Source organism: Culex pipiens, unplaced genomic scaffold (assembly GCF_016801865.2).
Source record: "Culex pipiens pallens isolate TS unplaced genomic scaffold, TS_CPP_V2 Cpp_Un0150, whole genome shotgun sequence".
NCBI classification, from domain to species: domain Eukaryota; kingdom Metazoa; phylum Arthropoda; class Insecta; order Diptera; family Culicidae; genus Culex; species Culex pipiens.
Window position 1 is genome coordinate 1 of NW_026292967.1, and position 15510 is coordinate 15510.

The 15510-nt window shown below is 39.7% G+C and overlaps 3 protein-coding genes and 1 long non-coding RNA gene across 6 annotated transcripts; 1 reads left to right on the plus strand and 3 right to left on the minus strand.

Moving 5' to 3' along the window:
* Positions 1-17: 17 nt before the first annotated feature.
* On the minus strand, positions 18-728 carry LOC120429754 (uncharacterized). The gene is made up of 2 exons (XR_008212758.1): positions 218-728; positions 18-158 (listed from the first exon to the last, which is right to left on the minus strand). It is a non-coding gene; the product is annotated as an uncharacterized LOC120429754 (long non-coding RNA).
* A 386-nt stretch (positions 729-1114) lies between these two features.
* LOC120429757 (uncharacterized) lies at positions 1115-4320 on the minus strand. 3 transcript variants are annotated; one of them, XM_039594808.2, is made up of 4 exons: positions 4257-4320; positions 1891-1965; positions 1609-1815; positions 1115-1541 (listed from the first exon to the last, which is right to left on the minus strand). In XM_039594808.2, the coding sequence occupies exons 3-4, from the start codon at positions 1775-1777 to the stop codon at positions 1159-1161; spliced, it is 552 nt and encodes a 183-aa protein (XP_039450742.1). In that variant the 5' UTR covers positions 1778-1815; positions 1891-1965; positions 4257-4320; the 3' UTR covers positions 1115-1158. The 3 variants fall into 3 exon arrangements, with proteins under 3 accessions (XP_039450742.1, XP_039450743.1, XP_039450741.1); XM_039594809.2 differs by having other exon boundaries at positions 1609-1777; positions 1877-1965; positions 4257-4308; XM_039594807.2 differs by having other exon boundaries at positions 1877-1965; positions 4253-4299.
* LOC120429749 (uncharacterized) lies at positions 2261-4171 on the plus strand. The gene is made up of 3 exons (XM_039594798.1): positions 2261-3619; positions 3675-3811; positions 3872-4171. The coding sequence occupies exons 1-3, from the start codon at positions 2872-2874 to the stop codon at positions 4169-4171; spliced, it is 1185 nt and encodes a 394-aa protein (XP_039450732.1). The 5' UTR covers positions 2261-2871.
* Positions 4321-8652: 4332 nt separating the features above from the next.
* Positions 8653-13814, minus strand: LOC120429753 (uncharacterized). Its single transcript, XM_039594802.2, has 2 exons — positions 13036-13814; positions 8653-9592 (listed from the first exon to the last, which is right to left on the minus strand). Exons 1-2 carry the CDS (start codon positions 13576-13578, stop codon positions 8765-8767), a joined length of 1371 nt encoding a protein of 456 aa, XP_039450736.1. The 5' UTR covers positions 13579-13814; the 3' UTR covers positions 8653-8764.
* Between the last annotated feature and the right edge of the window lie 1696 nt (positions 13815-15510).

A 15510-nucleotide genomic window follows, 5' to 3' on the forward strand; every position in this document is an offset into this window, starting at 1 on the left:
TGTAGCATACTAAATTAAGCAATAAAGATTCGATTGTTTATATTTTCACTTAAAAATTATGCAAATTAACTTCCATTTTCTGTACTCGTTGGTGCACTTTCCGTGTTAATATTTTTGAATCCAGGTTGAACTGTTACGGTGGAGACTGATCCGGTACTCTACGACACAAATAAGAGTTAAATTTCGTAAGATTAACCACACTGCAATCTAGGTTTACCGATTCCTGAGCGACACTATCCCTGCCAACTGATCCGGACTCCATGCTGTAACTTTTGCTTCCACAACACAATTTGTGTAACATTTTGCGACTAAATTAGGAACAATTCCACGAATGGTTTAAGCTCGCGGGATACCAACGATTGAATGAATCAAGTGCTGAGGTATTTTATTTTCTTCCTTTTAAGAACCATTAACCCTTCCCACTATCTCTTTAAGACACACTCGTCGGGGGTGGTGACTCAGGGGGGACAATTGGCGTCGCTTATCAGTTTCGTGACTGTTGTTGGCCCAATAAAATCGTCGTTGCATTTTGCGCGGAGAAAGCTTACCTTGAGTTGGGTCGTTTGTGGGGATGTTTACCTGCGCTTAGTGAGTCGACCTGTTACTGTTGTAAAACAACGCTTGGTCTTCAAGTATGTGTCCCTGACTTCTTTTGGATACCGATATGATTGCTGGTTAGACGATGATGATAATATCAAAGTTATAAAAAATTTGAAGTTGTCAATAAAGGGTACACGGAGAAAAAAGAGTTCCCAAAATCGTGAACAAGCGTTCATGAAAATGGGAACCACGAACCAAGTGTTCAAATCCCATGGTATGATTTCCAAAACCGTACCATGAGATTTGAACACTTTGTTCGTGGTTCCCATTTTCATTAACGCTTGTTCACGATTTTGGGAACTCTATTTTCACCGTGTACTTTTGAAAAAAAAAACAATGCACGGAAAATACAAAAATGCAAACGATTCAAAAAATTTCAAGATTGCGATGGTAGGTTGAACATTTTAGTGAATAAACCATTCAAACATTGAAGTTTACGGTGCTTTTGATTTGATTTGATGCGTTAATTAGGCCATCATAAACCGTCATTCCACAACCAAGAACAAACACGTGCTAAATTCTTCACGCAAACCCCCATCATAAACATTTATTACAAGGTCACCGCTGTTCTGAAGTCATCACTCCACACCGTCGACACTGCCGTCGTCGCTGCAATCTGGCCGACTCCCTGCCAAGTTCTTCCGAGAGCCGCTCTGGATCATCCAGCAGGTCAACGTTCAAAAACAGCTCCAACAGCGTGGCCGACTTGGTGGCAATGTCCCGCATCGTGTTCGGACCGGGCAACAGCACCGGAGCGGCCACGTACGGACTGATGACGATGCGGATTTCGTTGGGCGTCAGATAGCCACGCAGGGTCAGCTGCTGCATCATCCGAAGGTACGCCGTCGCTAGTTGGAGTCTCATGCCGGACGAAGACTCGTGGTGGATCAGGTTGAGGACGTCCAGAGCGATCAACCGGCGGGGGATGCCGTCGTTGCGAGCTGTGGTAGAGAATAGTAGGGTGAGTTCGTTAGTCATCACGGGGTGGGATTTTCGCATACAACTCACCACTCAACAAGCTGAGAGCTCGCTTTGGCAGGACGGTTATCTTGTACGTCCGGAAGAACCGGTGCATCGCAATGGCACACTCTCGGGGTGCGCTGGTATCAACTAGGTAGTCCATCAGCTCGGAGTCGCCGGTTTTGATTTTGCGGTAGATTTTGTCAACTTGGTCCATCTGGCCGGTGGACAGGAACAGACCGAAGAAGGAAACATCTAAGAGTTACGGAAAATTTCATGTAGACTTGAAACTGAATTGAAAAATAATTTCATTTACTTTCAGTAACGTACTCCAGACATTGCAAGAGGGCAGTTGCTTGACTTCGAGTGACTCTCCGATGACCGACGGTCTCAAGAACAGATTTTCTGTAAGTGGGATTAAGAGGGCGTAACATTAACCTTCAACAATTTCTATCTTGCCTGTTTGGACCATGTACTACTAGAAACAAGATTTTATCAAAGAGCAATACATGCTCACATGGAATTTTGAATAGTTCTGGTATATGACTCTCACGCCAAATATCAACTTATTTCATTCGTCCGTCATTCAACACATCTAATTATTCCAAGAAGTTTGAAGTGTCACTTGACCATTTTGTGTATTCCTAAGAAATTGCCTCATGGGAACCGGTATCTGGAATCATCCGGAGTGGCCATTACAGCTAGTTTTGCCTCCCTTAAAGGAAGGAAGGATGGATCACAACTATACTAGATAGTGCATCTAACCCCCTTCACTTTGCAAACCGGAAGCATTCAAATCCAAAACATTTTGGGTTTTTACGGGTCAAGTGTTTACCGCGGGATTCAAAACAGTAACTTCTGGATTACAATTTAAGAATGCAATTCGTTTCAATTGATTGGTAGATCAGTGAGTAGTGAACATTTCTGCGATTAAAATAATGATTGAAACATTTGATTATATCCGTTACCCTCTTATCACCTAACTTGTTTAGAATGAGATCACAGAGCGTAAACTGGTAACTCCAAACAACGCAGCTTTGTTTACCACATTGACAGTGCTGCACCCATGCCCAGGGTCAAGGTAACATAACCCTTGGCCTGGTACCTCGTATCGCCACGCTGCCGTCAGTGCAAACGACCACAGTTTTTGTCTGCGGGAATTCTGTTTGACAAACATCCCCTCACCAACATCACGTACGACCCTTCTGAATGCCATAAAAATCCGCCGATTCGGGCGTGCCGCCCAACTGTCGGTCCACAGCCGTCCGTCTAGAGAGTGTGAGAGTTTCGCGTCCGGATGTCCCAAAAGTGATGATCATCATGCGTGCACTCGTCGGAACGGTTCTGCTGATAGCGGTGATGCTGGTGTCGATCGTGCTGATCAACGCCAACACGAGACCAGTTAGGGGTGCTGCTGGTAGCAAGGAGGTGAAGGAGAAGAGTTCAACGGGAGCGGTTCACGGCCAGCACGAGTCACGGGTGGAGATCGATGTGGTCGAATCGTTTGAGGATGCTGAGGGTGGTGATGGTGAAGTTGGAACGAGCGTCGTTGAAAAGGTGTCGGAAGAGGTGGTTCAGGAGGACAAGGAAGGTCGACTGATCAGCGCGATCAAGAAGAGTGGCAAACAGGTGGCCACTCCGCAGGCAGTGCTGGTAGAAATCGTTCGTGACGATGATAGTGATGAGGTGGTGGAACTGGCGGAGGGAGTTGTGGAAGAAGTGCTGTTCACGGACGGGTTCACCGTCGACAGTCACGAGGACGCAACGGATGCTGCTCGAAACGAGACTGCTGGCACTGAGCAGACCGAGCAAAGTGTGGAAGACGACGTTGGGGAGATCGAGATTATAGAGGTTGATACTGAGGGAAAACCTGAGGAGACTCGCTTGGAGTCCAAGCCAGTGCAGGAGATCAAGACACGATCGAAGGAAGCTCGAGTTATTTCAACTACTGAGGCACAACCAGCAAGCGTTCCCATGGGGTACGAACCAAGCAGCTACATCATCATGGATGAGGAACCCTTGGTTGAGATTTCTCAAGATTCCGAAAGTGAAGATGAAGGTAAGTGAAGTGATCTTCAGAGTACTTCTGACCAAACTAACAGCTCTTCTTGCAGACCTTGACCCGACAGAGTCCGATGCCGGTACCAAAACTTTGGAGCGTAAGCAACGACATGCCGATGGAACCCCAGAGACGATCATCCTGAACAAGGTTCCCATCATTCCCTACATCAAGGATGAGAAAAGACCAGTGGTAAGATAACGACGATCATCTGCGTACCAATTCCTCTAACCTAACAACTTCGACCAACAGTCTTCTCATCAGAGCAAACCTCTGAAAGGCTACCGGTTGACCAAACGTGACCTCACGTCTCAACACGACCCCGACCATGGCCACATCCGGCACCACCACCACCACCATCATCACCAGCAGGGTCTCCAGAATCCCTCCGTGTACAACCCGTACAACTGGGAAAAACAGAACATGAACGAGCTACGGTTCCCGCAGTGCGCCGCCTGCCAGAAAAAGTCTGTTCCGGTGTGCCGGACCTGTGGCCAGTGCGCCGAGTGTTGCCACAAGAGCGGGTGCACCTGCGGGTGCTTGCATCCGTGAGCGGGGTTGAGCGCGAGGGGAAGTTGTAGATGTTAGGGTGTTTCGAAATTAAAAATAAAATATGTGTGATAGAAAGTGTACTTGCTGTTTGCGTCCGGAGAGTTTCATTCGCTGGAACAGCTGGCGCCACCACCGTGATGACATTGACCATTGTTTGTTGGAGTTTCACTTTACTAGATAAATATTTAAATTTTGAAACATCGAATTTTGAAATGTTTTCTAAACAGGGTTAAACGATTACTTGGATTTAATTTGAAACTATTCTTCCAAAAAAAGATAATTTTAGTGCATTTCTAAAACACAATCCGGCAGCGTTTCTTGTGAAACAGCGTTCCATTAGGGCACGTGGTGGGAGGAACTGTTATTGGCCGAGAAATGGAAATCTTGATGACTCCACTGGCAAGGAACGAGGAACTACTCGCCAGACTTTTATTGTGATTAAAGAGCAGTAGCACGAGAGCCAAAAGCGCAACTTTCACTGATGAGAATTGCATCACGATTGTCTAGATTAAGACTAAAACTAGTGATTAGATTGCGATGCTCTTTTATAGGCTGTAGACTAAGATTGGTTCTTTTTTCTTCAGAAATGCATCAATGTTGCGATTATTGTTTTTAATGAGGTTACAATCAAATTGAAAAAAATCAAATTACAGAAACTTATTTTGGAAATTTGGAATGAAGACTCTCAAGATTTTTTTTTTTTCATTATACCGTGATAACTCGTGATGGCAAATCCGTTATGTTAACATATCAAAATTTGTGAAATTGTCTGCTCTACAACTTTGTAGAACATTGTTACACTGTAAAAAATAACTCTGCAACGAAACGAAACACGAAATTTTAAAATGAAAATATAGTTTTAAATAAAAAATGACCCTTCTCGGCTAATAAAGATTCAAAAAGTACATAAAATTGTTTATGTTATTTTTTTAATTTGAGTAACGAAACATGGTAAAGTTTTTAAAACTGTTTTTGATTTTTTTTCGAAGAGAAAAGTTTTTTTTCGGAGTTTTAAGTATGCCATCAAATTGGGCGTCCAATTTTACATAAAAGTTCCTTTGATACCAAATTTTCATCTCATCGGCATTACAGGCTGCAAATTATTGAAAAACATGTCTTTTATTCGCATTTTTTAAATGTAAATGACCGTACGGCCCTTCTCTAACGAGATATCGGAAAATTGCCCTCGGATTCGTAATCAGGGACAAAAAAATCGACTAAGGGTCGGGGCCACTTTGTCCGATTTCGTGTGAGGTGGTTGAGAATTACCCTTGTAACAAAATTAAGCTATACAAAAAAAAAACAATTAAAAACTACTCCAAATTGTTTAAAAACTGCCCAAAAAATACAAAAAATATTTGAAAACATTGAGTTGTTTCAATTCAAAACACGAGAAGATAGATATTCAAGATAAATGAAACCTTGACTATATTTTTCAAGAGCAAAAAAATGCATATGGGACATTTATGCGATCATAGGCAGCACACCAGTATGACTTGATCTAGAAAAGTGATTTGTTGTTGTTTCTGAAAGAGTTTTCAATAAAAAAAAATCAATAATTTTTGTGAAATTTTGAAATGGGTGGAGGGCAGTTGCAATTGACCTTATATTGCAAGAAAAAAGTCATACAGTTTCTTGAGAAATCACTCTTAGAATAATTTGCAGTAGATACAATTTGCCAAAAGATGCAGGTTATGGTCATCCTCAAGTTGAAGAAAATAGTAAACAAAACAAACAGTTGGATGTCTGTTGTTGTGAGCATGCTGGTTTTCATATCTAGTTAAATAAGAGAACACAGGGGCATCGATTTATTGCAAGATTTTTTAAATGTTTCATCTATGTTATGGGATATCATAACATAGATGAAACATTTAAAAAATCTTGCACAAAAATAATTAAAAGAATTTGTCAAAAATAATTGTTAAAAGTATTGTACTGTCAGTTTCCATTGAATTTTCCAGAAAAAAATATGAAGGGCAATTTTGCATCATTACTGAACAAATATTTTGTAAGATTTATAGTTAAATCAATCAATGATGATATACACCCTTGAAAGAAAAACATACAAATCTCTTTTAACAACATCTAATTTGCTGATTTTTACTATTTAAAAAAACTTTTGAGATCCTTTTGCTATTGAGCTATCTATCGCTTAATTTCTATTGAAAGCGCTTTTATAAGCCGTAATTGAACGTCAAAGTGGCAACATAAGGGGCACGATGGAGTTAGATGATGTTCCAAGCAAGCTTGGAATATTGTTGAATGGTGAAAATGAAACTGTTGAAATTGTTATCTAATGCATAACATTTGTTTTTGCATTTTCATTGTGAAAGCTCTTACTTTCCCTGTCATTCTCGAACGATGAAATATGACATATTTTCGATACTAAAAATAATTGAATCGAAAAGTACAGTCATGCCCCGGTTTTGCTACGTATTTTTCCTGTATTTTGAAAATGCATTGTTTCTCGAAAAATTACTCAAAATTATTGTTAGGTACTGCAATATGGGTATCAAATAAGCCGGATTAATTCTAAAAAAAATCACAAAACTACGTATTTTTGAAAAAATACTCCAGATTTTAGATTTTTACAATATGGGTATTAGAGTGTAACAAAAATGACTTTTTGACGGGCATTCAGGGGCTGGTTCTGGTGAGCGTACTGAGCTATAATCCCAAATATGAGCTCGATTGGACGCAACAGGAGCTGGCGCTCCGCCCTTCAATATTAAATGAAATTTAACCCGTAAAAAAACATTTTTCCAAAAATGTCTATTTTAGAGGCATTTTGGCCACCAATGCGTTTACCAAAAACATCACTGGTGTGTAGGCCAGATCCTTGCGCATGTTTTGGTATATATAATAAAACATAATTCAAATGGCGTCTCGGGCGTCGCGAGGTGCGACGCATATCTTTTTTGCTGGGGCCGATTTTTCGAAAAATGGCATACTTTGAAGGCCTGTACTTTTCTCGAATTTATGTATTTTTGAATAAATACTTAAATTTCGTTTTTTCGCAATATGGGTATCAAACAATCGAGATATTTTAATAAATTTCAAAATTTATAACAATCTTTTGAAAATACTTTAAATTTTCACAAAAAATTCAAAGTTTCAAAATTTATTGCATTTGAAATTTTTGAAAAAAAATCCGATCATTTAATAGCCATATTGGAAAAAAACAGAAATCATGAGTATTTTTTCGAAAAAAGTAGTTTTTTGAAAATGTTAAGTATCTTAAAAGTGGCAGTGCGTGGCCGAATGGTTACGCTGTCCACTTTGTAAGCGGATGATTCTGGGTTCGATTCCCATCTGCTCCAACCTGCCATCGGATGACGAAGTAAAATGTCGGTCCCGGCCTTGGTTGTTAGGCCGTTAAGTCATTCCAGGTGTAGGAGTCGTCTCCAAGCCATAAGTACAAACAACACACCAAACCAAACCTACTCCGGTGGAATCGCTGGCGGCGGTTGGACTCGCAATCCGAAGGTTGTCAGTTCAAACACTGGGGTGGAAGGTTCCTTGGAGTAGAAAGAGGTTTGGGTGCTCTCCCCATTCAAGCCTTCGGACTCCTAGGTTCAAGCAGAAACTTGCAATAGAGACCACAACAGACCCGGGGGTCGTTAATGTGGATGGTTTGATTTTGAAGTATCTTAAAAAATGTTGTTATTACATGCGAAATGTATGAAAAAATCTTAGTCAATTTTGAGTATTTTTTTTCGAAAATACGTTGTTTTGTAAAAAAAATTCAGTATTTCAAAAAAAAATATGTGTGACATTCTAAATGTATGACAAAAAACAAGATCATTGCAATTACAAATATTTTAAGGTTTTTTTAGAGTAAAAAATTTAATTTCCAAATCCTGGAAAAATACGTATTTTTGTGAAAATTTTCATGTATCCATAATCACAATGATTTGCTGCCATGATCCCGATTCTAAAACACTACATTTTTTTGATGTTAGTATGATTTTTCATTCGATTTTAGCCAATGTCTCCCATATAAACAAAATCCCATCGGCATCGGTTTTGCATCCCCTCGGTGCTAAACCGAGGCATGACTGTATTACTTTTTGAAATGAGGATAGACTAGTTCTACAGCTCGATGAACCTTGTAACTGTACGAATCGTGCAGAAAAATAATCTTTTTGATTTGATTGCATAAACTACTATAGTGATTCCGCAATTTATGACGAGTGTTTATATTTAATCAGCAGCATTCTAAAATGTTTTTTTTGGCAAGTCAACATGCTCAAAGAAAGCTTAGCGAGAATATTAGTTCAATTCAGAACAACGTTCAAAAGGTTTTGATTTCATTCAATCACAGAACAAAATGCCAAATTTGAGCTGCTGGAAGCTAGTCTTCAATGTTTTTCGCTGGTGAAGCATTTGAACTCATTAATAAACCTAAATGTTTGTAAAGTATTGAATTTCAGATAACTCAACCACATAAACAGCAGAAAAATAAAACACTCCAATTTACACACGCCGCAATTTTTATTGATTTCCTCATTTTGGCAGAAAATAAATTAAAACAAAAGTGTAGTTGTTGGTTGGTCTTCCCTCCTCCATCATCGGCCTCACCACCCTTTGCCCTCATGCCGGCGGCGGGGCTTGTGTCGTCGCATGCCCCTCCTCGTGACCGTGCGTGGTCGGCGTCGGAGGCTGAACGGTCGAGCTCGGTTCTTCATCGCCGGATGACTCCTTGTTCCCGGCTGCGGCGGCCACGTCGTCCTCGATCACGACCCGGTAGTTCTGGTCCCGGTCGGCTGGAACCGTCGGCAATCGCCGGGGGGCCATCGTGGTGGACGAGGTCGACGACGTTGTGGGGGGTTGCGTTGAGGGGAAGGCCGAGATGTGGGGCGCCGGGTGGGGCGTTTCGTTGGTCGGTTCTTTGACGGGGTGTGAGAAGGAGGGGGGCGATCGGAGCGGGAAGCCGGACGGTTCCGACGGGGCTTTGTAGGTTGGTTGGTAGGGTGGGGCGTACGAGGAGGACGGCTTGGCGGTGGTTTTCGGCTGGAAGAAGCTGGACACGTGTTTGTTGAACGGGAAGGGCTGTTTGGTCGTTGGTTCGTGGGGCGGGGGTTGGTTGAAGCTGTATCCAGCGGGGGCGATCGGAAGTTGGTGGGAAGGTGGAGGAACTTCATGAGTGGGTTGGTAGGAGAAGCCGGAGTTTGGAGCTGGTGGAGGTGGTAGTGGTGATTCCAGTGGGTTGTAACCGTGGGGTTGGGGTTGGTCCGGTAGATATTGAGGATCAACCGGGAAGGGTGCTGGTTCGGGAGATCCAACGACGTCACTCTGGTGGTAGTAGGAAGGCTGCTGGTAGGTTTGAAGGTGTGCACCGTATCCACACGGTACTTGGGTGACTTTTGGTGTGCATCCGATTACGATTCTGTTGCCGCAGGAGGGTTTGGGTTGAAGTTCCTGGAAGATAAAGCGAGTAAATTAATCTATTGATAACAAATTATTCTGGGTATTTGTTCTGTGCTTATTATGAGTGGTTTATTTATATTAATCATGTGACGGTTCCGAGGAATACATTTAAGTGTGGAGATTCATGCAACAATAATTCGTTGAATGAGCTTCAATCATCAAAAGGCAGTTCCCATGATTGATATTTTTGCATGCTTTGAGCTGATTTTCTCGGTAACGGTAAATGAATGTTGATTTGTCTGAACTTGTGATTTTCTCTAGGCCAAGCGAATACTACCAAAATCGACAAGTGAAACTTAACGTTCATAGAACTTTGGTTACAAGGTATCTGTTATCGAAAAAACAAAACAACTGTTACTGTGGATTTAGAAAACAATTAAAGATTAAGATAAAGAAACCATCCATCTAACCCAACAATCAGTCAAACTTATTCCAGACTTTTAATGAAATTTGATTGGAGAACAACACACCGATGTAGTCGAAGTTTCCTTGTTGTCTATTAAGTTTGTACAGATTCAGGGGCTTATTTGAGTTCTTAAGAACAGTGGTACAAATCAACCTTAAAGTAAGGGATTCTTGTTAAAATTGAAAAGAAGTTAATTATTTAACTTTAAAATGCCAGTCGATTCCCGAAATCGTGAATAGATTCCCTCGTGGTTCTTAAATTTATAAACACAATTCACGATTTTGGGAATTGTTTTTTTTTTATTCTGTGTAGCAACTACCAATCTAAACATTAAAAATTAAGCAAGTAACTGTAGAATAATTCACTTTACAAAAATATACTCAACATATCTTGCTTGATTACACTATGAAGATTTTGATGAATTGTTTTGCATCATTATTTTAGAGCGAGTCCCATCTCGCATCGACCTCACCAGTCTGCCTGAAATCTTCAGGAATTGTTTGTACATATAAAACCAGCACCTGGCCAAAATACGAGCACTCTAGGTCAACGGGAAGTGGGGCAAATCAGGACACAAAGTTTGAAGGTCCAAAAACGTAAAATCAAGTTGGTTTCCAAGGATACTAGTCGACACCAGAAAAAAAGCAGCTTCTTAATTTTTTTAACTTTCAATTTTAAAAAGGTTAAAATGTATGAAAATAAAAATTTTTGTGCATGTTTCTATTGTGGAATTGTCTCAGAAACACGAATATGATGAAATCATCACCGGAAAATTTGATCAAAGGGATCCCCCGAGCAAAAATCTACAAGAAAAAAATCACTAAAAGTAAAAGTGTCTATTAAATATGTTAAACTGCCTTACTCAAAGCGTTCTCAGTCTCAGGTGGTAGTCCCAGACGTCCCCTACAAGCTGCAGGTCGAAACGAGTTGATATCTGGATGGAACACTTTTTTATTTGAGTTTGAAAATTATGCTAATTTTTCACTAAAATACCAATAATTAACTTTAGATTTAACCAATTGGGATGCTTCTCCCTGCATTTTGTTGCATTTTTTAAGCCCTTTCAGATACATTTTTAATTTTGAAATTAAATTGAATTTTGCCAAAGTTATAGCCTTTTTAAAATTTTTGACGTTTTCGAACCTTCACTTCCCGTTGACCTAGAGTGCTCATATTTTGGCCAGGTGCTAGTTTTATATGTACAAACAATCTTTGAAAATTTCAGGCAGATTGGTGAGGTCCAAAAGACGTCCCATACAAAAGGGTATGCTCTGTTCGTGGACTCACTCTTAAGAGATAAAGTAAGAAAATGTTGAGGATCAATAATTTTAAACAATTATGTTGACAGAATTTTCCAAATGAATTGAAACCAATTTTGAAAAGCTCAAAATTCACAAGCTTGTCAAAATAGAACTGTGATAACTGAATTGTAATTTTGAGTTTTTTAAAATTAAATCTGTAGAAAGAAACTCTCCGAAAGAATGAGAAGTGACACCTGAATAAATTAAAATTTCTTGGTTTGGTTGCTGAATATGATTTATATAAATTGTGAGGAAAATCCAGAAGAGTTCTTGCAAATGAGAAAAGCACACACTCAAAACTGGGCAGCGCGAGTCCGAGAGAATAATGGCGTCGAGACGAGACAATAGTGGTACCATTTACGGACACAGAGAACACAGCTTATTCTCTATTATTCTCTCGAGGATCATTTGCAAAAAAAAAAAATCATCCGTCAAAACAAAAAACCAAAAGTGGCGACTACGGGAATTGAACCATAGACCTTTGACATACTAACCCAATGACTTAACTGCCTCAGCCACCACAACTTATTGTCTAAGGAGTGGTCAGATGTCGATGTATGACACTTGTTGGAGATTTATTGTACCAATTAACGATTGAACACATTTGTTATGGTGGTGTGAGTTGGTAGAATTATTCTCTCGATTTTGGCGCTGAGCCCACAATAAATTTTGAGGGAACGATTCTCTCGACTCGGAATTTTGGGTGTAGCAATTCAAGGTTAAATTCAAGTGAAAAGTGATGTTTGGGCACTTTTAGAGCCCCATAAAAAATGTTTTAACAAGTAAATTTGGACTCGAGGTTCAAAAGTTACAGCAATTTATAGATAAAATAGATGTAAATTTCTTAACTTAAATTTCTCGAAAAAGTGCATGCCAAATCTTATGCACCAGGTTGCATTCAAAAAAGGAGATCTAGCACTTCAAACGCTCTCAGGGGTGTTTTGTTCAAACTCGAGATATCGCGTTTTAAATTTGTTTCCATTTCAAGGTAAAATGAATGCGACCAACCCAAGGAAATTAGATAATTGACCAATTTTATGTTTTTTCGTGTAAATTTACCGGCTGAATCTGAATCTTCCCTGAGAATTGTCTTTTGGTCATATTTTTGGTTCTGTGTATATTTTTTTTTAACTTAGCCCTCAAATGTCCATCTTTTAAGGATTTTTTATTTTTCTGTTTTTATGAGGTCTCTCTCATTTTAAGAATTTTAAATCACATTTATTATGTTTAGTTTATGTTTGTTTCAGGTATTCACTGATAAACACAAAATAAAGAAAATGTTTAGAACAACGCCTTGTCCTTAAACAAAAATGCAAAAAAGCAAATATAACATGATGAATGCTTATAAAGTACTAAATATTTTAGCAAAATAAGAACAAGAAAACAAGCAAAACAAAGTTCACTGTACAAAAATAACTAAAAATGTTCGCCAGAACAATACAATTTTAAATGGTCATTTGGACAGAAACTATTAGTAGATAAGAAGACTCATTCTTTTTATATATAAATGATTTCATCTATCGTCATAATTATTTAATTTTGTTTTGTAGCTTGTTAAACAAATTCACATGAAATTTACGTTAAATTTCCAACAAACAAATTTCAAAATGTGAAAAATGTTGTCAAAATAATCAAATAACCTCAAATATTTCTGCCAGTAAAAAATAAACTTTATTTGACACAAAATTTTCAGAGATATGTTACTTGAACTTAGAAAATGAACTCACGTGATAGAACGGCACAAGGGGCGCTTGTGCCGTGTAGTGTTGCGGTGGTGGTGGTGGCGGAGGTCCTTGATATCCCTCATCGTACAACACCTGCGCCGATCGGTGATCCTTCTTCCGATTTCCATAAACAGGAGCTGGTACCGGTTTCGGCTGTCGATACTGTTGTCCACTTCCAAAGCTGAATCCCTTCCAGGGTTTTTGCTGTGGCTTTCCGTACGCTGTATACTTTGCACTGTTTCTGTTGTTGGAATATTTGGACTTCACTTTTGGCTTCGTTACACTTTGTTCAACCGGTTTCCACTTGTTGGTAGCTTTGGAATATCCATAATTTGGTTCATAGTAACTTGTACGAAGGCTTCGTTTCCTTTCGGTAACATCACTGTCCTCGTAAATGTCCTCGTGGCTACTGACGAACGGCGAACCGTAACTGTCTGTCAACGATTCTTCACTGTACAAACGGTCCCCGCGAGGTTGCCAAAACTCGACGATCCGTGCCTCACTCGCGATCAGCAAAAAACTGACAATCACCGATATCACCTTCATGATCACTACTAATCTTGAAACTGCAGAACGTACTTTCTTATATAACCAATTTACATAGCTCACACCTTTCAATGTTTTGAACAGTCAAAAATCTTCTCAAAACTTGGTCCAACAATTTCACCGGAAAATCCCTCCCACAAATCTGGGTCACCAGGTTCTCACAACACAAAAATTATGAACTGATCACGTGAATCGAGTTCAGCAACGCCGTGACGCTCGTTCACACTCGGTCTTGACTGGGCACTCCGAATCGATTGAATGACCACTCGGCCAGTTCCTCAGCAGGGCCCATCGACGGACGGTGGACACATTTTGCCAATAGTGCAAGTTTTGTTTTACCGCACCGTTGCCACACCGCTACCGTTTGGCGAGTCCGTGGATCGAGTTCCAAGATTTTGGGCAGTGGGTTGGTTTGCGTGGGAACACAACTCCCCACTCGAAGCGGTAGTTGTGTTTCGGGGCCATGGGAATCAATCTGCAAGGTGGACCGGAAGTGAGATATCAACAGTTGGTTTCGGAGCAGGTCTCTAACAACTGTGTTTTGAAGGCGTGGAATGCTGCACTCATTAGGTTGCATTTAATAACTGTTGCACTTTGAAGAGTTGTGTGGAAAATGGGGTTATGACCTAGTTTTCTTTCAATACTTTCGTGTGAACATTTCTTAGCAGGACAAGACGTTGTTAAAGCAACTCATCATCCCAAAAATGTTTTTAATGGAAAAATCTGCTCTTGATATTTTTTATATTCTTCCCAAACAATGTACGCACTTGTGGATCTCAAAAATGTCAATATCTAAATTTGGTGCTTACATCACTTATTCGTATAGCGACAGTTGAGGTGAATGTTTGAGAATGTAGAATGAATGTACAAAAAAATAATAATCACAACACTGTCCATTAGGATGACAATAAAAAAAATCGATATCAAGAGATATCTATCTCTATTCTATGATCAAAGTGTCAAATGTCAGTTTACAGGTTTTACGCCGACTCGATTTGGAGGTTAGAAGGAGTGCACTGTTTACATAGCACAGTCGATTTTGTTCGGGAAAATTCGTCGACAATCGACGAAGACCATGTAAACAGTGCACACGAGCTGTCAAATGACGTAACGGCGTAAAACCTAATTTAGCTAAATCTGAATTACTGAATCGTTTACTAAAATTTCAGTTGATGAAAATTGCCGAATTTTAGCTAAAAAAAACTTTGGTGTGTACTGTTCATCAATTATGCCTTTGCTGAAAAAAAAAGCTCCGACGTAATCTTTTTTTATCATTTTGTTCTATTGTTAAGAGTACGCAGCAATAGTGGAAATTGTTGCTTTCTTTTTTCCAAAATGTTTGCATCATGGACTCGATTTTGAAATAATTCTTTTTAAAACCGTCCAATTTTGATGTTCATGGTCTTCATGGTCTTGGTTCAGGGGTCGAATAAAAAATTGAAGCTGAACATGTTATTCTGAAACTACAGATTTATTTTGAAGATTCTTAAAAATGGGCCTTCCAGTGTTGAAGAGTTATTTTTAAACATTGGTTGCCTTTGAAGGATGCATGTGTAAAAAGAACAACACTATATTCATTTTGCGGTGCTGTGGAAACGTGGTTTTGAGTGCATACTGTGCATTTTAAGCTTAGTCAGTTTTTGGAAGAATGTGATGCATCAAAATGCACGGGTGCACCACTCGTTTGCAAAATATTTAAGCATCGAATAGCTGGCCCACATAGTTCAGCAAAAAGTCACCAAAAGCTTTTCGTGTTTAAATTTAAACATTTTCGCTGAAGACACGTTCTGAGTCTAAACTGTTATGAAACCCAATAGTGCGTGCAAAATAAACATTTTTTTCGGTGGCAACTGGACAACATGATTTCATTTTTTTCTTCTAAACACGATGAATCAGACAGGAACCACGTAGAGGTTATGCAATCCAGGACTG